Below are 25,095 nucleotides of genomic sequence, written 5' to 3' on the forward strand. Positions count from 1 at the left end.
CATCTGTAACATGGGGATAATAATACCTATCTTGTAAGGTCCTTATGAGGATAGGCTAAATTAGTCCATGTAAAGCACTTAACGAAGGGTCTGGTGCATAATAAGCACTTAACATTAGCTGTTACGTCTTTGGACCAGGCACCGTGCTTAGTGTTTTCTGTGTATGATGCTATTGAATTGTCACAACTACCTAGATGTCACCTATGGAAGCTGACTGCTAGAGAGCCCTTCCCTCTTGTGGTACAGTTGCATCTGAGTTTTATTGCCTAACTTTTTATAGTTGAGTAAACAGGGTCAGAGAGGTAACTTTGCTCAAGGTGCCTTAGCTATATATGGAAGATCTGATTCCAAAGCCTAGGAAGTTCATTTTACCACATCAGAGGGAGAAGAGAAAGAAAACAGAGAGAAGAGAGTCAGTGCTGGGTGAGGGGGGAGGCAAGAGGGGACTACATTGGGTTTTATCTCTAACAAGGGCCTAAGACACCTTTGAGGCCAATGCAGGGCCAGGCCAGCAGGAGGCGGGGTGGGTGGAGCTGAGCCAAAGAGGAAGGGATAAATGCCAGGTCCTGACCCACAGCACCCACCCAGTGGTTCGTTCGTCCTCAGTGCAGGGCAACAGGTAAGAGTAATTTTCAGCCTGGTGTCCTCTTTCCGGTCTGCCTGTCCACCTCAAGGCTGCGCATGCTGACTCTCTGGCCTGGCTAGATCTGACTTTGTTTCTTAGAATCTGTCTCCCTGTCATTTTCTCCTCCCTCCCTTTCCCTCCATGTATTTTTCTGCTTTCCCCTGTTTTCAGCTTTTCTTTGTTTTTTCCCCCCTTGTTTCCTCTTCTTTCAAGGTCACTCACTTCAGTTCACCTCTTAGCTTTCTCTTATTTTCCCTTTGTCTGAGTTCTGCCTGTATTCTTCCCCCCCTCCCTCCATCTCTTTCTTCTATCCTGTATCTCTCAGTCTCTGTCTTTCTGTCTCTCTCTTCCTCTCCTTCTCTGTCTCCCAGAAAGATGTCCTGATATTACTTGCAGCAATTCTCCATTCCTCCCTCACTTTGACTCTTTCTCTCCGTTTAGCTGATGTAGGGGGCAGAAGTAGGAAGAGAAAACTGAGGGCATGTGGAGATGATGGGAATAATGAATTGGGTAGGGAAAGATTAGGAGGAACTGAGAGATGATTAGCAGAAGTAAGGGAGAAAGGTGAAAGAGGAATGTTGTGTCACTGAAAGGGCCCTATGCTGAAAGTCAAGTTTGTATTCTCACCCTAATTCATTGTGATACCCTCTGAAAATGGAGCTTGGCCTATGATTTTTCCACAGCCTCTTTTAATTTTGATTTTGTGGTCTTCTAATTTTTTCTGTTTCTAAGAATTTCTGATTTCTGCTTCCCGTTATCTAAGATTCTCTATGATTCTTCTATGATAGGGAGAGGGTGCTAGGAAGGGAAGTAAAGCCAGATGCTTTCAACTCCTGAAATGAAATGACCACATCTACTCCAGACCTAATTGATCCTTACAAAGCAGGCCACAAAGGGGAAAGAGGGGGCAAGGAATGCTGCAATTAGTGTTTTCTGGCTCTCTGCTGGGGTAGAGTTGTGGTTGACCCTTTTGATATCTGGGGCTACAGATTGGCTGCTGATATGAGGGAGGATTTTAAGGTGCAGGGAAAACTTTTTAGTAATGATCTGTTATTTGGCTTAAAATTGCACCATTATCTCTTTGTTTTAAGGAGACCCCCAAGCAAGGTTTGCCACACAATGGGTGTATAAATTGTTAAGTGGAAGAATGAATGAATGAGTGAATGAATGAATGAATGAATGAATGTTCACCAGTGCTTGAAATTCTACTTCAGTTAGAAATCTGTTCCATTGTAAAGGCATTGGTCACAATTCAAAATTAAATCCCAGAAAGGGGCCTGTTAGTGCAGCAGAGGAGATTAACCTCTGGAGTTGAGCTCTCAGTCAAGAATATATGTAGGCATATTTGAATCATAGATCCACAGTGGTTAATTTAGTAGGCTCTGGAACCAGGTTGCCCAAATCTTGGTTCTCCTACTTACTAGCTCTGGGACCTGGGTAAGTTACTTGATCTTTTTGAGCCTCAGTTCCCTCATCTTTGAAATAAAGTCAATATTAGTGTCTACCACACAGGGTTACAAGGATTAAATAAGTCAATGCATGTAAAGCATTTCCAACAGTTAGTACTCTGTGAGTGTTTGCCTATTAGAATTTGATGGAATCTACGAAGTTATCTAGTCCAGTGTCTGTGGAGAAACTGAGGTCCAGGGAAAGAAAGTACAGGGCCCAAGTTCACATAGTAAATTGTAACAGGATAAGGGCAAGAATCAGGATTGAGACAAGAATCAACTTTTGAGACCTGGTCTGGTGTATTCAGGATGTAACTTCTCTTGGCTGTATCTTCATGTTCCCTACATCGAAAATGTAAAAAATAAAAATAACAGCTAACACTTTTTCAGTATTTACTATGGAATAGACACTCTTCTATATACTTTATAGAGATTATCTTACCGAATCTTCACAACATCCCTGTGAAGTAGAATGTCCTTGTTACTATCTACATTTTACAGATACAAGACACGGAGCAGATACATGACTTTTCTAAGGTCCCAGAGCTAGTAAGTGGTAGAGACAGGATTCAAACCCAAATAGTCTAGCTCCAGAGGCTGTACTCTTAATGCCCTAAATCACTAAAGACTTATTTTATTCAACTTTACTCCAGTTTCGTGACAGGTAGTGAGAAAGAATATAAATAGAACCTGAGGTAAATAGACTGCAAAGTGATAGGTCATAAAGATGGACAGGCAAAGTGAGGAGGGGCAAATTCCAAGAAAGGACTATGAGAACAGAGAAATTGGAACTGAAGCTTGAAAAAACTTGATAATTTAACAAATTCCAAGTAGTCTATAATTTTCTAGGTCCCTGAGAAAAACATGGCCAGAAACCCCTTAGAGATGATGAGTGTATTATACTTCTTCTATTTTTATACAAGAGAATGGGAGTAGACTTTAATACACTATCATCCCAAAGCAGGTCTTGACTTTGCTTCCAATCTTTGGGGCTTTCCTTTCCATTACATGCCCACTGTTGTTGTCATTACTCTCAGTGTTGATATTAGAGAAAGGAGTTTCTAGGAACCTGGAACCTAGCCATTTGTTTTGCACGCCTTTCCCTGGGTTATCCACCCTTCCTCACCACCAATAGCCAGAGTCAGCCCCAGCCAGATGCTCAGACGTGATTCTAGAAAAGAGCTCCTCTTCTCTCCCACACCCTGGTCTCATCTGGGGAGTGGTCAGACCCCAGTGGTGATAAACTCTGGGAGCTTTATCTGTGGTCTGCAGGCTCAGCTTCAAGTGCTTTAGCCTTTGCAGGCAAGCAGGGGAAGGAAAACGTATATCTCCAGATATGAGGTAGGCACTGGATCCAATTCATTACCTACCATATGAGTTAGGCATAAATACCTTATTTTGACAGCTGATGAAAGCTGAGACCAAGAGGGGAAGTGACTTTTCAAGAATATCCAATAGGGAGTTGGGGAGCTGGAATTGAAATAAGAACAGCTACCATTTATTGAAAACTATGTGCCAGGTCTTTTCTTACAGGTTTAACATGATGAGTTTCATTTATTCCTTTAAACACCCCTTGGCCTTTCCCAATTTCAGGGCCTACACCATGCCCTACATACTAACCTTTGCTCCTATGACAGCCTGTGAGAGTTGGAAGGAGGATGCTCTGGGATGAAACAAGGGGAAGAGATTGCTTTGTGAGTTAGGGAGCTGCTTTGTGAGATCTGGAAGGGAGGGGTGTTGTTTTGTCAGAGGTGAAGGAGGTTGCCATATAAGAACAGGGTCACGAGCTCCTTCTGTTCACTTGTCCCTCACAACATAAGACCCTATATCTAATAGCACTAGAGGTGCTATTAGATTCTACTCAGTAGCTCTCCTGGTGGTGCCAAGGCCTTAGTCTGCCCACATTCCTTGATATATCTACTATTGTCCTGTTCCATATCTTGCTTTTTGATCCTCTGATGTTGGATATCCAATTTGGCCTTTTTCTTTTAACCTGTTCCTCCCTCTTGGTTTCTAGCTGTCTTTCTCCGTGTATCTCTCAGCCCTCCTTCATCCCAACCTCCAACCCACCTTAGTCACCTCTCTGTCTCTATCATTTGATCTTCTCTTTACTCCCTTCTGTCACTCGGTCTCTGTCTCATCTCCCTCAATAGGGCCAAGCTCACCTTCCCTTAATTCTTCTTTGTTGCTCTCCCTCACCCCCACAATCTCTGGCAGCTTTTCTTCTTTATTTTTGTGCTTGACTGACTCTCTGCCCCTGCTAGATTCTATCCATTTCTACTCTCAGTTTTCTGAGCCTTTGTATATTCCTCTATGCTCCTTGATCTGTCCTCATTTTGTGTCCTTCTGTCTGTCTCTGTCTCTGACTCTACCTCTGCTTTCTCTCTCACTAATATCTCTCTCCTCCTTTCCCTCCCTCCCTCACCATTCATCCCTCCCACTCTCTCTCTCTATTCTCTCTTTCATTCTCTCAGCTTGGTCTTTTTCCCTACCCATCTGTATTTCCCATCATCCTTTTGTCCTCTGTTTTTCTGGAGCAGTCCTCTTCTTGTTCTTATCTGCACCCTTTCCCTTTTCCCTCTGGCTTTGATCTCTTTCTCTCTCACAATTTTTGTACTTCTAACTCCAGTACTATCACTGTATCTTTGTTCTCTCTCACTTTCCTTCTTTCAGCTTTCCTAATTTTTCTTTCTCCTGACTCTTCCCCTACTCTTTTCTCCATTTGAGTCTCTGTTCATTCATTAATTTGCTTCCACATTCAACAAATATTTATTGAGCACCTACTATTTATATTTAGTTTCTTTTTTATGTTCTCTCTGTCCCCTTTCTCTCCTCTGTCTTAGCCTCTACCTCTTTTATTCACCCATAGACTTGTTTCTCAGGCACTTTGGGTCTTGCTTGCACCTACTTCTCTATCTGTGCTTTCCCAAAATACAGAAGCAAGTCCAAGAATAGCAAAATACCATTCTTGGGGAACATGGTTTGTAAGGCCTAGAGCCTGCCATTTTGTCCTTATCCCTGAATATACTTAAGCCTGTACCTGTGGCCCCAAACTCCTTCTCCCTTTCTGCCTGGGCCTGCTCAGGAAGCTCTGGTCAAAAGTATCTTTGTGCACTATCAGGCTGAATCTCCACTTGGCTCAGACCAATATTCTTAGAAAAATTCTTGGCCTAAAGTGTTGATTCAAAGGGTTAGTGGGTTATCAACTCCCATCCTGCCACAAACAATCACACTTCAATGACCCTCTGCATCACAGAGGGGATCAGTGGCAAAGTCTGAACCAGAATTCAGGCTTTCTGACCTCCAGTTGGAACTCTTTCCTTCATCTCTTTGCTTAACAGTCAGTTTCCTAATTCTTCCTCTCTGATGCCCTATTGGTACATTTAAACACTGGGAAAGTTCTTACCCTGAAAGGACAATAAGAGCAAGCACTGGGTGGGAAGCTAAAGACAAAGAATCAAACACAGGAAAGACCCTTGGCTTTTGGCCAGGCCTTCATGATGGGATCTCATCCCTTCCACATCTTCTGCAGGACTTCGGGCTCAAGATGGTGGCAGCAGTCGTATTGCTACAGCGCTGTCCAGTGTTTGCCCGGGGTCCCTCTGGCCCCCTGGGCAAGGTGATTAAGACTCACCAGTTCCTTTTTGGTAGTGGATGCTGTCCCATCCTGGACACCCAAGGACCAAGCTGCTCTCAAATCCACCTCAAGGCAACCAACGCTGGAGGAGGTAAGAAAAGGCTACTGGAAAATGGGGACAATGTCTGGGTCCTATAAAAAAGATTCTAAGTCATACTATTCATAATTGCCTAATAATTGGTAAGGTTTATGTAAAAAGTGTTAAGGCAGAATGAGCTGGCCTAAAAATATGCCTGGGATCTGACTTCTGCCAGTATCTCTAAAGAGTCTCACTCTCATGTCCCTCATATTCTATATACTTCAGTCATTCTGAAACTACTTAAAATTGCCAAGATCAACTCTTATCTCAAGCTTCAGTGCCTTCGCTCCTGTCAAACAATCCTCTTCCATACCCTTTACCAGAGTATTTCATATTTCTCACGAGACACAACTTGGACATCATCTCCTCTGCAAAGCCTGCCTAGACTTCCAACCTGTCCAATTCCAATTCTGGCTCATGTGTCCTCCCTGTTCTAGACTTTCATAGTGTATGTCCTCTTCCCATCCCAGCACTGTTCATAATGTGTCTTCAGTGTGTGCCATTTCTGCCAGTTTAGGAGCTTCCCTAGCATAGGGACCAGACTCATCCATCTCTGTGTCTCTACCACAACCTGAGACAGCACTTTGGGACATAGTAGATTTCAGTAATAATTGTTAAATTGAACTTATGGTTAGAAATGCACTGCCACTTACTCTCTTACCTTTGCATAGACTCTCCATCTTGGGCCAAGAGCCACTGTCCCTTCATGCTGTCAGAACTCCAGGATGGGAAGAGCAAGATTGTGCAGAAGGCTGCCCCAGAAGTCCAGGAGGATGTGAAGACTTTCAAGACAGGTTTGAGCCAAGTTCCATTCACCCAACCTCTACTCCTAACATTTGAACTCACTTCACTATAGTCCTGAGCGAGGCTAATCCAAGGGCAGCTAGTATGCATCCCATGATGGGGAGTCCAGTCTTTCCAGGGGAACCATGTTAGGCAATAGCTTAGACTGTGCACTGAAATGCACCTTCCCCAGTACATATACATGCAGAGGCTCTTGTAACTTTTAGCCATTAGTCTAAAACGAGCCCTTTAGAGTTCTGCCTTTTCTCTTCCAAGTGGCTAAATGTATCCCAACAGGCTGGGCTCCCACATTAAGCAATACCGCTCTGTGACAATCTGGATTTTCATGAAAGAATAAGTGTTGGGAACAGGTACATACTATACAAGATTATGGAGCCCTAGGTCAACTCAAATGTTTCAGATCACTCCAGGTCATCACACTTGAGAGATGGTCACATTGTTGACATCTTTCATAGGCCCTTTTGGGATATCATTAAGGGGTAAAATTTTCAAAATTGAATTTAATGATATTCAGGAAAGAAGAGTAAGATACACTGTGCTTCATCTACCTCCCATGTGCAAGACCCAGGGTGGCTGCCTCAGTTACCTCACCCAAGGGAAAGTTCTAGGGGAGAGAAGCGTGATTCACCTTCTGTAAGGGCTCCTGACACAGGAATCTCCACTCAGGGAGATGAATAGGTGCTCACTTTGAAGAACATTTTTTTTTTTTCCTGCAGAATGCTTACCTACTTTGTAAACTTGAATTATCATATTTTTCTTTGAGTTAAAAAGGACAACATAAGCTTTCTTCGCCCCTCCTTCCCCCTGCATCTTCATGGCCAATGAATTCCACACTCCCTCTCAGACCTACCCAGCTTCCTGGCCTCAACCAGCTTGAGGAATCCATTCTCCAGTCCCCAGGAGCCGGAGCAAATTCAGAGAAGGTCACATGCCTAATATAGAACAACATGGCTAGTGAATTTGCTGAGGTGGAAATAAAGGAAATAGAAATATGGAAGGAGTGTTGAAAGGGCTTCTGACATAGTACGGAAAATGGCAAGGAAGCACTTTGAAATCAAAGGGAGTCTGAGTTTAAATTTTAGTTCTGGCACTTGCTGGATCTGTGTGCTTTGGCAAGTATTTCACTTTCCTTCAGCGGGATTTTAATACATGCTTCCACAGGTTATCATGAGGAGGAAATAAAATTACATTTATGGATGTGTTTCTAGCTTGTTATGAGGCCTCATTAAACTTTAAGTTTATTCTTATTGTATTTCTTCTCCATGCTTCCCTCAGAAACACTCATCCTTTACAGAGAGCCTTTTCCCTCTTTTGTATGTGTTTATATTCATTTTCATAATGGAATTTATTTTATTTTCCTAATATAAAAGGAAAATGATTCACTGTAAAATATTTTCCAACATATACAGGAAAGTATAAAGAGAGAAATTTAAAATCAGAGTTCTACTATCCACCATTATTTTTTTGTTGTTTTCTTCCAGATATTTTTTTATGACTAAGCACACACATGCCTCCCACACTCTCCTCCACACACATATTTATTAGGAATGTGATCTTATTCTACCCAGAGTTTGTTATTTTGCTTTGTTCACGTAACCATATGTCATGGGCACCATTCCATGTCTCTAAACATAGAGCTGCATGATAATTATTAAATGTTGAACTATGTTCTGTAGCATGGATGCAATATCATTCAGTTAATCAAGCACCTATATTTCAGGTTATTGTTTCCAAATTTTTTGTGCACATTCTTTCAGTTTATATTGTATGCTGATATTACATACATATAAATGTACCCAAATATAATATGTAGTATTATCTTAGAGTTAGTATGAATATACTTGAGATAATTTATCTACTCCTCTATTGGGTTGCTTCCGATTTTTGCTATTACAAACAGTAGTGCAACAAATATCGTTGAATGCATCCCTTCATGCACATTGGTAAGCATTTCTCTAGGATAAACACTAAGGTAGGAATTCTCAGGGTCTAAGGGTGTGTACATTTTCAATATTAATAAACATTGCCAACTAGCCCTCCAAAGTGATGTACCAGTCATCAGAGAAAGTATCCATATTCTCACACCCTCTCCAGCATTTGATATTATCAAACTTAAATCTTTATGAATTTGATAGGTGAAAATGTGTTGGTGCAGTTTGATTTTCCTTGATTAAGCATCTTTTTCTACATTTATTGAATTCTCTGTTTATATTCTTTACCTACTTTTCTACAGGGTTGAAAATTTTTCATAGTAATCTTTCAGTTTATAAAAAATAAATTCTAGATATCAATAATTTTTTAAATATGGTACAAAGCTTCTGTAGGTATGTCATCTGTGCATTTTAAAAACTTTTTATATGTATTTCCAAACATCCCACCAGCAAAAATGTTACCAGTATACACCGTTACCTCATAAGTTACCATTGGCAACAATCATGATTTCTATCTCAGGTATAGAGTTCTAGAGTTTAACAAACCCTTTGACATATGTTATTTCAATTTATTCTGAAAATACAGTTGCCCCATTTTGTATTGGTAGTAGTTAAAGAAGTGGACTCTAGATCACTTACTTATAGGCCACTTACTTGCTGTATGACCTTGGTCAAGTTACCTAACTTCTTTATGCCTTGGTTTCCTCATCTGTAAAATGAAGATACTATTAGAATTTTCCACATAAGGTTGTTGTGAGAAATAAATAAAATAATAGCTATAAAGTTCATAAGAGAGGGCATTACATGTAATAGACAGTCATTAAACATTGGCTATAATAACGTAATCAAATATTAGTTATTATTATTAACCACTACTACTATTACTTTAGTCATAATAATACTAATATGTGCCAGATATTAGTTTGGATGTGTTACATTGTTTGTGGTCAGATGTTCACAACTCTTCAAGAAGGTATTATTAGCCACATTCTACAGATGAGGAAATTGAAACTAAGAGAGATGATTCATGACTTTCTCAAGGTCATACATGTAGAAAGTGGCAAAGTAGTTACTTGAAACTAGATCTGTCGATACTCTTTCCACTGAAACTGGAAGTAGTGATTCCAGTAAGGAGTCTCCCATACTAACCACAGGGGAAGAAATGAGTCCATGCCAAGGGTAGAAAGCCCAAGTGAATGTATGAATAAATTAATGAGCGAATGAGTGAGTAAGCAAAGGGATGGTTGAATGAAGTAGTAGAGAGTTAATGTGGCCCAGTAAGTTAATGACTAATCAAATAAATGAATAAATTGAAAGAAAATTAGAGAAGGCAAAATCAACAGCATGAATAAAATGTGGACCAGGCAGGAAGTGATTTTTAAATGAATTCTTTTCATCTCCATCTCTACTCCTGCAGGAAACCATGTCTTTGGATATGACCAGTTTTTCAGGGACAAGATCATGGAGAAGAAACAGGACCATACCTACCGTGTGTTCAAGACCGTGAACCGCTGGGCTGATGCATACCCCTTTGCCCAACACTTCTCTGAAACATCTATGTCCTCAAAAGATGTATCTGTCTGGTGCAGTAATGACTACCTGGGCATGAGCCGACACCCTCGGGTCTTGCAAGCCACACAGTGAGTAGTAGGGTCTGGGCTATGAGCTGTGGGAACAATCCAGAGAAAAGCCAAAGCCACACATGGGAGGAAAAGGCAGAGCTGGCAGCGGGAACCTGGGTTCCACCCACCACCTCTGTTGTACAAGGTCCTCCAGCATATTTAATCCTCAGATGTGAACTAAATCAGTCAACAAACCATGTTTTCTAAACTCTTGGGTGTCCAGTGCTATGGAGGAGAGGATGGCAGAGCAAGCAAGCCCACTCTCCATGAGCTCTCATTCTGGCTGGCTGCAGAATGAATATTGATAGATATGGTATATGACCTCCTCTAGAAAGTCTTCCAAGCTGCTGAAGCTCAACCTAGCTTCTCCCTCCATCCTCGAGTGCCTTCAGCCTGAGAAGGAGGGTCCAAGTCTCTCCACCATTCCCATCCTGCCTTCTACTTGGTCACTTAGGACACAGCTCACACAGGATCACTAAGTCATCACTGATCCCTATCAAGGAAGAGAAACCTACCCAGTTCCTCAGTGTCTGACAAGGGTTTCTTCTCTTGTCTCCCCTCTGTTTTTTCCTGACTAGGGAAACCCTGCAGCGTCATGGAGTTGGAGCTGGTGGCACCCGCAACATTTCTGGTACCAGTAAGTTTCATGTGGAGCTAGAGCAAGAGCTGGCTGAGCTGCACCAGAAGGACTCAGCCCTGCTCTTCTCTTCCTGCTTTGTGGCCAATGACTCTACTCTCTTCACCTTGGCCAAGATCCTGCCAGGTAAGCCTAAGGTCTAAGCTTTATACAGCATGCAGTCTTACTGTCTTTATTACTCCTTCCCTCTGTTCTGAGTTCACTTGCTCCCATTGCCCTTCTTTCTTACCCACCTTGTGTATTCTCAACACTGGATGACTACATCCCCCTCCTTTCTCCCCTTCCACGCATAGGCTGAAGACCACTACTAAGGAACACTGCCTAACTTCACAGAAGAGTAACAATAAATTTGTCGCCTCCCAACTCAGCTAGGCTCTTAATACTCATAAACAGTGTTTTTTTGTCCCCACATCCACTTTTTTACACTTTCTTCCCTCTTCTAAAACCTGTGACTACCTCCTCCTTCACTCAGCAAATTACTTCACATCTTACATCACCAAAAAAACAAATCACCAGACAGGAACTCCTTTAACTTACAGCCACCAAATCTACAAACTTATCTAATTGTTCAACAGTTCTTGTTTCATCCTTTCCTTTTACAATGTGAAGGTGCATCTCTCCTGCCTAAAGCCAATCCCTTCCCTTGTACACTGGATCCCATCTGGATCCCACCTTCCCACTTCCCCACTGTCTAATCAATAACGTCCCACTTTCCTTCTCTCCCACTCTCAAGCCAAAAATATCCTCAACTTATATGCTTGTCATTCTTCCATCACAGTCCCAACCATGAATGAATATAACTCTCCACCTTCTCTGTCAATCTGGGCTTATATAATTTCTCAGGTGGGAGCCACTAAAAGTTTATGGCTCCCAATTTCTATCAGCTCCTTTATGCTCTCTGGCAATCCTGTTTCCACTGTCAGTTCTTCAAGTCTCCAGGGTAGCTTTGCCAATCCCCTTTTCCCTCAGCCCTCATACACCCACATGAGCATCCCCACATGTTCTCTCCTCATTCCTTCTCTCCTGTCACAGTGGAAGAGGTGCTCTTTTTCTTGTTGACAAGTCCTGCCACTGGTGCTCTGTGTCCCATTCCCCTCTACCTCCTCAGGAAGTTTCCTCTCTCCTGTATCTTCAGCCTCTCCCTTTCTTTAAACATATTGAAGTCTCTTGCATCTCACAAAAAAACATTTCCCCTCATTATGCTCTAGCTACTGCTCTATCTCTCATCCTAATAACTGGCAAACTGCTTGAGAGAAGTCTCCATACTTGCTCTCTACTTCCTCACTTCCTGCTGATTCTTTAGCACACTATAAACATAACCCCAACTATATCCAACACCCTTGGAATTTTTTTTCAGTAAACCACTTCCTCAACCATTACAAGTCAACTTCTTTCCATTTCCACTGCAACCATCCTAGCCTAGACCAATATAATATTATTTCACCTTTGCCCTCCTGCAATCTATTCTTCACACCAAGCAGAATGACATTTTTTAAATGAAAACATATTTTTGTTACTTCCCTGCCCAAAACCCTTTAATAGATCCTCATTGCCCTTAGGACCAAATCCAAATTCTTAATCATGGCTTCTAAGGCCCCAAATAACCTGGCCTCTACCTACTTCTTAAGCCTCATTTTTTGATACCCCTTTTCTCACTCTTTCATTCAGTAATACATTCATTCACATATTTATTCACTCACATAAATCAGTTCTGTTTATTCATTCATTTATTCAAGAAATGCTTATTTATCATCTACTGTGTACCTAGCCTTACACTGGGTATCAGAAACAGAAATAAAAAGATGTGGTATCTGCTCTTAAGTAACTTCCAGTCTACTTGCCCTTCATGGCAGGTTAACCAGGAAGTCGTGCCTGATTTCCTCTGGTAGGAGTGATCCCTTACTCTAATTAAAGGCCACAGTTCCTTGATTTCAGTGCAATTTGGGGAGCCAGGAATCAACTCCCCCCAACAATTTTCCACCTCTACCTGCACTCCCAGTATTGCCCAGTCAAAAGACCTGCATTCCTCAGGTCCTAGAGAAAGGTCTTCTCCTCTCTGGACCTTAGCTTTCTCACTTATACATTAAAGGGGCTGGATTCCATGGTCATTAATGGCCCTTCCAGCTCTGATATGCCATGAGCTTGTGATTCAAACTGTGAAAGTCTGATAATTATCCACCCTATAAGCACAGGGATGCTACCTGAAATAGGTGGAATTTTATCTGGATCAAGAAGAATCTAGCATCAGTCCAAGTCAACAAGCATTATCTGGGATAAACTCCTTGCCAAGGCTTGATCTTATGTGTTTAAGAGAAGAAACCTAGGCCCTGTCCTCAGGAAATCTAGAACTTCTTGGGAAATTAAAATTTCCTCTCTACTCCAAGATAGTCAGAGGCCAGACCAGGATTAGAAATGACTGGAGGGAAAGGTGTAGGGGTCAGAATTTCAGGAAAGGGAAGTTCTTCCAAGGGAGCAAGAGGTATCATGGTTTCCAGAGGAGGAGGAAGCAGAGCAGGCTGGCCCTCTGTCCCTGCCAGATCAGTCCTGAGGTTGAAGTGGGAATACTGGGACAGAAGCTTAAGAATTATGCATCTGGTTCCTCAGGGTGCGAGATTTACTCAGATGCAGGTAACCATGCTTCAATGATCCAAGGTATCCGCAACAGTGGAGCAGCCAAGTTTGTCTTCAGGCACAATGACCCTGACCACCTGGAGAAACTTCTAAAGAAGTCCAACCCTGAGACACCCAAAATTGTGGCCTTTGAGACTGTTCATTCCATGGATGGTATGTATATGTGTGAATGTACATTTACTGACATTGGTTTCACAAAAACCATGATGATAATAACAGTTAACATTTACAGAGTGCTTATTTCATGCCAAGCAAAATTATTCATTTTTATGCATATTAATTTACTGAATTGTCACAATTCTATGGGGTAGGTGCTATTATTATTCCTATTCCTTTACATGAGGAAGGTGAGACACAAACAAGTGAAGTAATTTGCCTAAGATCACACAACCAGTAAATGCCAAAAGATGGAGGCAGCTATTACAGTGTTACAGATTAAGAAATTCAAGTTCAGAGACAGCTCCCCATTTATCTTGGGTAATGCAGTAAATTGGTGCCAAAGTGAGTATTTGCGTCCTAGGACGTATGATTCCAATTCCTTCATACCAGGCTCCCTTCTTGATAAATGATGTACATATCAATGATATCAGTGTCCAGTTTCTGCAATGGAAAATTTCACAAATTATTGCTTGGAAGTTTTTTCAAGGTCCAGTATGAAGCACTGGAATCAAAACAGGTTTTGAAATCAGACAGATCTGGGTTCAAATTCCATCCCTGGCACTTACGGGCTCTATGACTTTAGATAACTCTTTAACTCTCTGAGCCTCAGTTTCCCCCAAGGTAAAATATCTGGTTGGAAGAATTAGAGATAATGAAAGTCATCCCATTTATTATGATCTAAGTAGAAAAAATGACCATTACCTTCCTACCTCTTTTCCCTTCAACTGAAACAATGCTCAAATCATTTTATTGCTGCCCTTCTTGAGCAGAAATCATGTGATTTAGACCTCACCTCCTGAATTTATTGAAGGGAAAGGTCCTCACTTCATTTCAATTTGTCACTTTTCCAATTGAAACAAAGAAGAGTCCATAGTATTCCCTGTTTTAGCCAACATATGTGACATAAGCATCATGTAATGGTAATGCACAGGCTGTGGAACCAGACTATCCATTTTCAAATCCCAGCATGACAACTTACTTAGCTTGAGCAAGTTTCTTAATTGCTCTGTGTCTCAGTTGCCTTCTTTGAAAAATGGAGGTGATAACAGAGTAGCTATGAGAATTAAATGAGTTAATACGTGTAAAGAAATTACTGTTGTGCCCACTCCCACATTTCTACAACTAGCAATAAAGTAAAACTGTCCCATGATTATATTCCTACTACTGAAACTACTCTAATTTATTATTTCTCTGGTACAAATCATGTTAGGACCATCCTACTTCTTTACATTTGCAAGCATATGGTTCCTTATTTTTTTTATGGAAACTCTACCTAAACCGTCAATTGTAGGGCAGAATTTCTCCCATTGAAATGATGCTTGAGTTATCATCTGTCCCCTTTGTCTTGGGCTCCATCCCCTGTGGCTGTCCCCACTAGTTGCTCACATTCTTTTTTAAAAATATATGTTTTTACTGATTTCAGAGGGAGGAAGGGAGAGGGAGAGGGAGGCAGAAACATTAATGATGAGAGTCATTGATTGGCTGCCTCCTGCACACCCCCTACTGGGAATCAAGCCCGAAACCTGGGCATGTGCCCTGACCGGGAATCGAACCGGTGACCTCTTGGTTCATGGGTCATGGGTCAACACTCAACCACTGAGCCACACCAGCTGGGCAGTCGCTCACATTCTTTAATCCTGGCCTGGAGTCCCTGCTCCCACCTGAAGTTTCTTCTGTATGACAAAACTCTGCACCTTAGAAGTTTCCAGGGATAGAGAAGGTGTGGATTCCTGTATATGCCAAGTGGCTGAAAAGTCTACATATGGGATTCACAGCCACTTGAAGACCTTAGAAAAACCATAAGCATAGAAGATGTTTAGAATAACATAGAAAAAACTGCAATCTGTGTGGAAAGGGAGAGGAGCCTACAGATCACTTCTAATTCGCTTTCATTCAATAGACTGAGACTAAGCCTATGTGGGGGGAGGTGCCCTCATATCACAACATTGACAGAGATGAGAAACACACTCTCACAGAGACACAGGAAATACAAAGAGACAGAGGCACAAAGAAACACAGAAAGGGACACAAAGGTACAGAGAAAGAAAGTCTAAAGCAGAGAGATAGAGAGGTAGACAGAAAGGGACACAATGAGAAAGAAGTGAAGGAGGGAGGAAGAAAGACAAAGAAGGAGGAAGCAATGGGAGGGGAGAGAGAAAAACATAAGGCAGAGTCAGAAAAATAGAGATATAGAAACAAAGATGGAAATGGTCACAAAAAGAGAGATAGTGACAGAAAGCCAGAAAGATAGAAACAGGACCAGTGAAGAATAAATATATTGCCAGGGCTGCCAACAGCACCTTCCTGAGGATATGAGTGGTATCTGAAATCAGGATGACATTAACCAGGAGAAAAAAGAGACCTCTTTCAATTTATTTAAACAAAGGTATCACATAGGCTAGTGCCAACCTTAAATGGAAATACACAGACTTGTAGGAGGAAAAAAGAAAGTAAAGAGAGGCTGGAAAATGGCATAAACAAGAGAACATATATTGTCAGAATGAAGTAAAAATAGAAAGAGAGGCAAGCCTTGATCATAGTCTGGACACACACACACACACACACACACACACACACACACACACACACACATGGAGGGGGAGGAAAGAGGGAGGCAGAGGGAGAGGGAGGGAGAAAGAGAACATGCATGAGCTTGGGTGGGAGTGAGATGAAGGCAGTCAATACACATAAAGAGGTTTGAAACAGTCCCATAGTTGTGGGTCACAAATTCCACACTGGAGATGGAGCTGGGAAAGGGTCATGATCTCCTACCTCTATTCCTTGGCTTTGCTCAGGTGCCATCTGCCCCCTCGAGGAGTTGTGTGATGTGGCCCACCAGTATGGAGCACTGACCTTTGTGGATGAAGTTCATGCTGTAGGACTGTATGGTTCCCGGGGTGCTGGGATTGGGGAGCGTGATGGAATTATGCACAAGATTGACATCATTTCTGGAACTCTTGGTGAGTGAATGTCTTGGACTACCCTTACATACAGTCCAGAAAGGAGGCCCCTGAAAGATCCTTCTCTTCCTCTTCACCAAAGCTACAGGAGCTATTTGGGTAGAATTCATAGTCTCAGGCTGTGGAACTCCTGGATTCCCTCCTTCCACTCCCTCCTCACCACAAAGTTGCTGAAAAAAATCTGGGTTTTTTGAGAAGACCCCTGTACTGGGCCAAATAACCAGGTTCTACTCAGTAAGTGGAGAGTTGTTCTAATCTCCTTTCCCACCCCAGCCCCAAGCTTCATCTTAGCTCCACTTTTGGGCCTAACCAGCTCAAGATCCCCACCCATCTCCTGCCTATCTAGACATTGCATATGGCAGGGCTTGAAAGTCCTATCTCAAAGCAGCAGAATGATCAGCTCTTGCTGACAATAATTCTCCTGCCACAGACAGGAGAAATGAGCAGAGGCCTCGGGAAGGGAGTCTGGCGCTCCCACTTCTGGTGCACATCCTCGTTATCTGGGATACGATCCTATTCTTCTGGGGAATGATAATGGGGTCTCTGCGTATCTTCATCCTCCCTGTCTCCAGGCAAGGCCTTTGGATGTGTGGGCGGCTACATCGCCAGCACCCGCGAGTTGGTGGACATGGTGCGCTCCTATGCTGCTGGCTTCATCTTCACCACTTCACTGCCTCCCATGGTGCTCTCTGGGGCTCTCGAATCTGTGCGGCTGCTCAAGGGAGAGGAAGGCCAAGCCCTGAGGAGGGCCCACCAGCGCAATGTCAAGCACATGCGCCAGCTACTAATGGACAGGGGCTTTCCTGTTATTCCCTGTCCCAGCCACATCATACCCATCCGGGTGAGAGCCTCACACTGCCCATTGCTCTCCCTTCCTATCTCTTCTGGGAGCCTTCTCACACCTAGCAAACTGACACCTGCTCCTGTCATCAACTCTGCTTTCCTGTTAACCATTTTTGAAAAGTTTCAGCCATTCTAGATTAACCAGTCTTTCCTTTCTTTAGTTTTTTGCATTAGCTATTATGTCATCCTTATTAGACTGTCCTGACCCTCACAACATTGAGTATCCATGACCTATATATAATTCAGTGTTTTTCAAACTGTGCATCAAGACCATTATTGGACCATAACATCATCTTAATAGGTTATGATGAGCATTAACAAATCTTTCTTTTTTAAATATTTCTTTATTGATTTCAAAGAGAGGAAGGGAGAGGGAGAGAGAGAGATAGAAACATCAGTGATGAGAGTCGTCATTGATCAGCTGCCTCCTGCATGTCCCCAACGGGATCAAGCCCACAACCCGGGCATGTGACCTGATCAGGAATTGAACTGCGATCTCCTAGATCCTAGGTCGACGCTCAACTGCTGAGCCACGCCCAGCTGGGCAACAAATCTTTCTTGAATATCCAGCTTCTTAAAGAGACCGCCTCTAAGGAGCGTGTAAACTATGCATGATGAAAATCCTTGTATTTTATTAAGGAATGGCCATTGGCTTGCTTACAACATCTACAGTATCATGGCTGTTAATATAGTTGTTTACAAAAAAAACAACAACAAAGAACATGTTGGAGTACATCATATATAGCAAGGGTTTCATTTTATGGGAAATTTGTTTCATTTTGTATACGAATATATGCACATGCATGTAGTATGTGTATGAGTATAGTATGGTCATGATATAAAATGTATTTCTTACTGAGAAATGAAGTCAGAAAATATAAAATCAATATAAAATCAAAAGCCATGGGACTAGCTGCTATTCTGGATCTTCAACTATGTTTGAGTGTTCACTGCCTTTAAAAATTAACTGTGATTTTTTAAAAAATTTATTGGTTTTTTATTGTTGACAGTATTACAGATGTCTCCCAATTCCCCCTCCCTTTGTCCCCCTACACCCAGCCCCAGCCCCACCCCAGGCCTTTATCACTCTATTGTCTGTGTCCCTGGGCCGTTCATATATGCATATATGTTGTTCTTTCTTAAATAACATCTATTTGTGTGTGTCGGTAAGTAGGGGTGTAGGGAGGATACTTTTATGTAACTGTTTCATGGATGAAAAAGAAATAGTCACTGCTCCTTGGACCAACCCAATATTCCCTTGAAAGCTTGATTTTATAAATATCTGTATTTTGAATTAACCCAGTGGCAGCATCCCAGAGGGGGCCTTAAGGGATTTATTTATCTGCTTATCCAGAAGCACCTCAAATTAACATACTAGCTAAGTAAAACCAGTATGCTTGCTCTGCATACAGCTTCAAGGCAAGTTCCCTAGCACCACCTCCACCCCACTCCTTAAAATTTGATTGGTGCCTTTGAGCAACTCCTGGATAGATATTCTGGAGCTGCCACTGACTAAGGCTCTTATGAAAAAAATCTGGCTAAAAACTCAGTGTTGTTCCTTTATCTGGTTCCCTCCATTTGCCTAATGGAGCTAGTGATAGTAGGGCCAGGGTGGCAGATATTGACAGGCTTTTCTCCTGAGCCCAGGTGGGTGATGCAGCACTGAACACCAAGATCTGTGATCTCCTGCTCTCCAAACATAGCATCTATGTGCAGGCCATCAACTACCCAACTGTCCCCCGGGGTGAGGAGCTGCTGCGCCTGGCACCCTCCCCCCATCACAGCCCTCAGATGATGGAAGACTTTGTGGGTAAGTCCTCAACATGGTTGCCTATAGCACTCTCCCTACTTTTGGCCCCAGGATCTGAAGAAGTTGAGAGAATGTAAGCTGTTCACTTAAAAAATATATTTCTGAAACATCTATTGTGTGCCAGACTCTATACTAGGGTCATAAAGGAATGAGAAACAGTCCCTAGACCAGTTTGGTTGAGGATCCCATAGCAAACACACTGACTTCAAGGGGTGAAAGTTCAACAAAGACAGTGCATGTGGAAGTGGGAGCAGAGAAGAGGGGCCTGACCCAACATATGGCATTCAAGACTGGCTTCCTAGTGGAGATGACACCTGAACTGAGTCTTTCAAGGTGAATGGTATTGGACCAAGAGAAGAAAGAGGGTACGGAGGGGTATTCCCAGCAGCGGGAAGAGCATAAAGAAAGGCAAAGAGGAGGGAGTAAGAAGCAGTCTTGGATATATCAAGAAAAACAAGCAGATGTTACAGGAATGTAGGATAGTAGGAATGGAGTGGGAGAGGAGAGTGTCAACCTATGAATCTACAAAGACAACACAAAACAGGGACTGTATTGAGAGACTTATAGTGCTAACTGAATAGCTTGGTTTTTATCCTGAAAGATGGCAGTTTAGTCAATTCACCTAAAGCTTATTGGATTCCTGTAGTGTGCAGTTTTTAGCGCAGGGCCTGGCAAAGAGAAGGTACTCATTCCAGGTCTGTTGGGTAAAAGATGTGTAGCTAGTTGATGATCCAGCAGAGGAGACAGGCATAGACATGGACGGTACTGGTCCAGTGTGATGAGCTACAGTGCTCTGGGGGCTCGAGGAAGAGCACTGTGGCCAGAGAGGGCAGGAAGGGTGAAATCAGGGAGGCTTTGTGCACGAGGAAGTCCTTGTGCAGCATCTTGAAGTGCATTTTTGTATTGTATAAGGACATTCCAGAATAAGGGAGTTCCATCAGCAAGGACCAGGAGACAGGAAAACAGAGGGCATGCATTGGCAAGAGTCATTGTGTTTGTCTAGACTAGAGCATAGACAGTATGAGAGTTCAAGGAAGACAAGATAGGTAGGTGCCATTCACTCATTCATTGACTAAAAAACATCAAATAATGCTAGCCAACATTTAATTAAGTATTTATCACGTGCCAAGCACCATTCTAAACACTTTACCTGTATTAACTCATCTAATCCTCATGGGGTAGAGATGCTATTATTAGTATTTCCATTTTACATATGTGGAAATTGAGGCATTCAGAATATATAGAAAGCCCTAGCCGGGTAGCTCCATTGACTAGAGCGTCATCCTGATATGCCAAGTTTGCGGTTCAGTCCCTGGTCAGGGCATATATAAGAATCAACCCTGGCCGGGTGTGGCTCAGCGGTTGAGCATCGACCTAGGATCCAGGCAATCGGGCTTCGATTCCCGGTCAGGGCACATGCCCGGGTTGCGGGCTGCAGCCGATCAATGACTCTCTCATCGTTGATGTTTCTATCTCTCTCTCTCTCCCTCTCCCTTCCTCTCTCTGAAATCAATATATATTAAAAAAAAAAAAAAAATCAGCCAATGAATGCTTGAATGCATAAGTGGAACAACTTACTGATGTTTCTCTCCCTCTCTCTTCCTACCTCTCTCTAAAATCAATTAATATATGTATCTATATATAGATATATAGATATATAGATATAGATATATTAACTGGTCCAAGTCACATAGAGACTACTGGTCCATAGACCAGTCAAAGCTACTATATTTGAACTGGGGAGTTTGTCTCTACTACCATGGTCATAACCACTCTGTCTACTGCCTCTCTGAGCTGATGATCCAGACTTCTGGAACTTTAGCTCAGTCTTCTCAGTTGCTCTGGGCTTCAGTTATAGAGCTCTAGGCACCCTCAGTCCACTGAGTGTCGATTTATGCTAGGCTTTTGCAAGAAAGAAATATGAGTGGTACCCACCATGACTCCACCAGTCCTTCAAACCTATAGCCAAACCATCCTGAAATCTTGCAAATGGTCTCTATAATCTCTTAAATCTGTTTTCTTTCCTCCATTGATACTTTACAAATCCACATCAATGCAATTTCTCCCTAATTTTTCTACTTCTCTCTTGCTTCCTTCTAATCCCTTCTCCATACTGACCACTAGAGGGATTCTTCTAAAAATCTGACCATATAGCTCCCTTGCTTAAACCTCTTCATGTTTCTTTATTCTCCAGACTACAGCAGTGGCCTCCAAGGTGAGGTGTGCAAGATGAGGGAATTTATTATAATTTTTTTAAGATACAGGTTTATTACTTGCAAAAGCAGGAAATTACATAACACATCTGGAATTTTATGTTTACTTTTTATCTTAAAAATTGGGAACTAAGCATTACTAATATTGATCTTTATAGACTGACAATGATACATGTATAGAGTATTTAAACAAACATAGATGGATTGGAAGTACATGCTAAAATGTTTGTACTGATAGAATGTATAGTCCAAAACTTGGAGACTACTGGTCCATAGACCAGTCAAAGCTCCTTGGCATGGCATTCAATGCCTTCAACATGGTGATCTCTATATCCTTACCTCTTCTCTCATTCATTTTATTTCTACAGCTACACTGAATGACTTGTAGTTCCCTCATTTTGCTCTATTCCCTTACCTCTGGGACTTTGCTAATTAATGCTCCCTTCTAATTGGAACGCCTTCCCTCAAATCCTTCCTCTGGCTTACTTCCTTTTCTTTCATCTTCTAGACTTAACCAGACATTCTTTCATTCTCTCGACAAATATTTATTGAGTCTATTGTATACTAGACACTGTTCTAGGTGCTGGGGATTCAGTAGCAAACAAAACAGATGCAAAATCCCTATCCTTCTGGAGCTTACATTCTAGTGGTAGGAGATAGTCAAAAAACATTTTAACATTTTTTATGTTTATTGATTTGAGAGATGTGAGAAACATTGACTGGTTGCCTCCTGTACCTGCTCTAACAGGGAACTGAACCCGCAACCTGGGCATGTGCCCTAACCCAGAACTGAACTTACAACCTTTCGGTGTACAGCACAATGCTCCAACCAACTGAGCCATACTAGCCAGGGCAGTCAAAAGACATTTTAAAAATAAGCAAATTACAATTGACCCTTAAACAACACAGGTTAGAATTGTGTGGGTCCCCTTATATGAGGATTTTTTCAATAAATATAGTTGGTTCTCTGTATCTCCAGGTTTCACACCCATGGACTCAACCAACCACGGATCAAAAACAGTATTTTTGATTAGTGGTTGGGAATCCGAGGATGTGGAGTGCTGTGTGCATTATTCTACACCATTTTATGTAAGGGACGTGAGCATCCATGGATTTTGGTATCCACAGGAGGTCCTGGAACAAATTCCCTATGGATAATGAGGAACTATAAATAAGTCTTGGGGGAGTCAAAAGTTACATGTGGAGTTTTGACTGTGTGGGGTTCAGTGCCACTAACCCCCACATTGTTCAAGTTTCAACAGTATATAGCCTGGTAGTTCTAAGCACTATGAAAAAAATAAAGCAGGATAAAAGGGGTAGGAAGTGTTAATGGTAGGGGGGATAGGAGGGGCTAGATTGGAGGGGGGTTGTAGCAATGAATGGAGTTAAGGGTAGAAATCATTGAGATGACACCTGAGCAAAGATATGAAGGAGGTGAAGGAGTTAGCTGGACAGATATCTAAGGGGAGTTCATGACAAGCAGAGGAAAGGGCAAAAGGCAGGGGAGAGCCTAACAGGAGTATTCCTTTTATATTTGAGTAACATTAAGATGAGTGTAGATGGAGTAGTGTAAGCAAGAGGGAGAGAGAAAATTGAGGACAGAGGGGCAATATGGGCCCAGACTGTGTAGGGTATCGTAGGCCATTGGAAGGATTTTGGCTTTAACTCAGAAATGGATAGCCTTTTGAAGGATTTGACCAGAAGAGTGACATATCTAACTCAGGTTTTAATAGAATTGCTCCAACTTCTATGTTGAGAATAGACTGAAAGGGAGAGAGTAAAAGCAGGGTGATCCAACAGGGGGCTACTAGAATATTCCAAGTAAAAGGCAATGGTGGCTCAATCTTGATTTGTAGTCAGATTTTGAAGGTGGAGCCAATGATATTTGCTGATAGATTGGATGTGTAGAAGAGAAAAATAAAGGATGGCTCTAAAATGTACGGACTGAGCAATTGGAATTGCCATCAACTGAGATGGGTAAGGCTGAAAGTAGAATAGGCTTTGGTGGAGGGTAAGGGGGATCAGTAGCTCAGTTGTGTCCATGTTAAGTTATAGATGCCTCTTTGAAATTGGAGATAAAGGCAATTGAATATACAAGTCTAGAATTCAGGAGTGGTCTGGACTCGAGATGAAAATTTCAGAATCATCAGCATAAAGATGGTGTTTAAAGCCATGAGACAGGATGAGATCACCCAGGTAGTGATCACTTAAAAAGCCACAGACAGAGCCCTGGCACACACCTGAAGCATTTCTGACAGTGGGGTTAGGTTCTTTCCTGTGCTCCCACCCCCTCCAGGAACACTCCCCACCCCAGGTTCCCATGTCACAACAATGACTGTGTGGTTACTGTCAGTGTCATTTTCCTCCCCAGGCCAGGAGTTCCCAAGTAGATGGATTCATTTCTTGGGCCACAGCATGTCCTGTACTTTGGGTGTGATCCAGGCCAGGCCAGTAGAACTATAAATTGTGTCAAATAGGTGCTTCCCAATCTTTTATACATTACAGCCCCATACACAAACAGTAACACTCATAATATACAATGGAGCAAACCAGGAGCTACTTCTGGTTCTAAGACATCTCAAGGGCTGAAGGGATCTATATCTTGGCACATTTGTACTGTGACAGAAGGATTAAGAAAACCTAGTCTAACCAATTCTTTCCCTCCTCTCCTCTCACCACCTTCAGAGAAGCTGCTGGTAGCCTGGACTGAGGTGGGGCTGCCCCTCCAGGATGTGTCTGTGGCTGCCTGCAATTTCTGTCGCCGCCCTGTGCACTTCGAGCTCATGAGTGAGTGGGAACGCTCCTACTTTGGGAACATGGGGCCCCAGTATGTCACCACCTATGCATGAGAAGCCAGCTGCCTCAGATCCCCACCCCACCTATACTTCGCTTGGGACTGGGCTGCTTCCAGTCCTCTGCTTTGTTGTGTGCCTCTAGTTGACTTGAGTCTGAAAACAAATAAAGAGCAAACTGCAGCATTTGGAGCCCTCTGCTGGACAGCACTATACCTAACTCCCTAAGACAAGTGGCAGTCAGCAGGAAACCACAGGTCGCTTGTTGATCTGACTACCCTATTTTACTGTTAGGGAAACTGAATCCAGAAAGGAGACTACACAGTAAGTTGAGCAAAGAGCTGAGACACTTGGCAGGCTTATTTGAAATGACTCTTACCTAATGGTTTCAACAAAAATCCAGAGATTGACTCTTCACTGGTAGGCGAGGAAGCCTGGGCTTCATGAAGCCCGGAGGTAGTCAGTTCAAACCAAACTGCCTGGAGAGTAGTTCCCTAAAACTCTGAAGTTATATTTTCCAGCAGAAAGAATGACAGTCCTCCTCAATCCGCTATCCTCTTTCCTTTCCACACCTTACAGAACAGGACTTACCAGGTGAGAAAGTCTTGACTATAACAAGCAATTTGTTTAAGGCAATGCTCCCAACCTTTCCAGTTCACAGAACACAGAAAACAATCTGCACAGCACACTTGAATAAACTAATTGTACTTGCCTAGGAGACAATCTTTCCTGACACTTGTGCAATTCTTGACCCTGCCTGGCAACATTAGAGCTGAGAAATCTATGCCTTTCCACCCTATAATCCATTTATGGCAGCTGTTGGGCACACCGGTTGTGAAGTGTTTACAGCTCACAGCCCACCTGAGCTTTCTGTCACACCACACCCACCTCCCTTGCTTAGACA

General features: G+C 42.5%; 1 protein-coding gene across 1 annotated transcript; it reads left to right on the top strand.

Moving 5' to 3' along the window:
• Positions 1-556: 556 nt before the first annotated feature.
• Positions 557-24,383, top strand: ALAS2 (5'-aminolevulinate synthase 2). Its single transcript, XM_016220603.2, has 10 exons — positions 557-619; positions 5,606-5,801; positions 6,461-6,583; positions 9,942-10,164; positions 10,725-10,909; positions 13,388-13,567; positions 16,369-16,533; positions 17,106-17,374; positions 19,024-19,186; positions 24,085-24,383. Exons 1-10 carry the CDS (start codon positions 557-559, stop codon positions 24,246-24,248), a joined length of 1,731 nt encoding a protein of 576 aa, XP_016076089.1. The 3' UTR covers positions 24,249-24,383.
• Positions 24,384-25,095: the final 712 nt, after the last annotated feature.

Source organism: Miniopterus natalensis, chromosome X (genome assembly GCF_054644295.1).
Source record: "Miniopterus natalensis isolate mMinNat1 chromosome X, mMinNat1.hap1, whole genome shotgun sequence".
In the NCBI taxonomy this organism is placed as follows: domain Eukaryota; kingdom Metazoa; phylum Chordata; class Mammalia; order Chiroptera; family Miniopteridae; genus Miniopterus; species Miniopterus natalensis.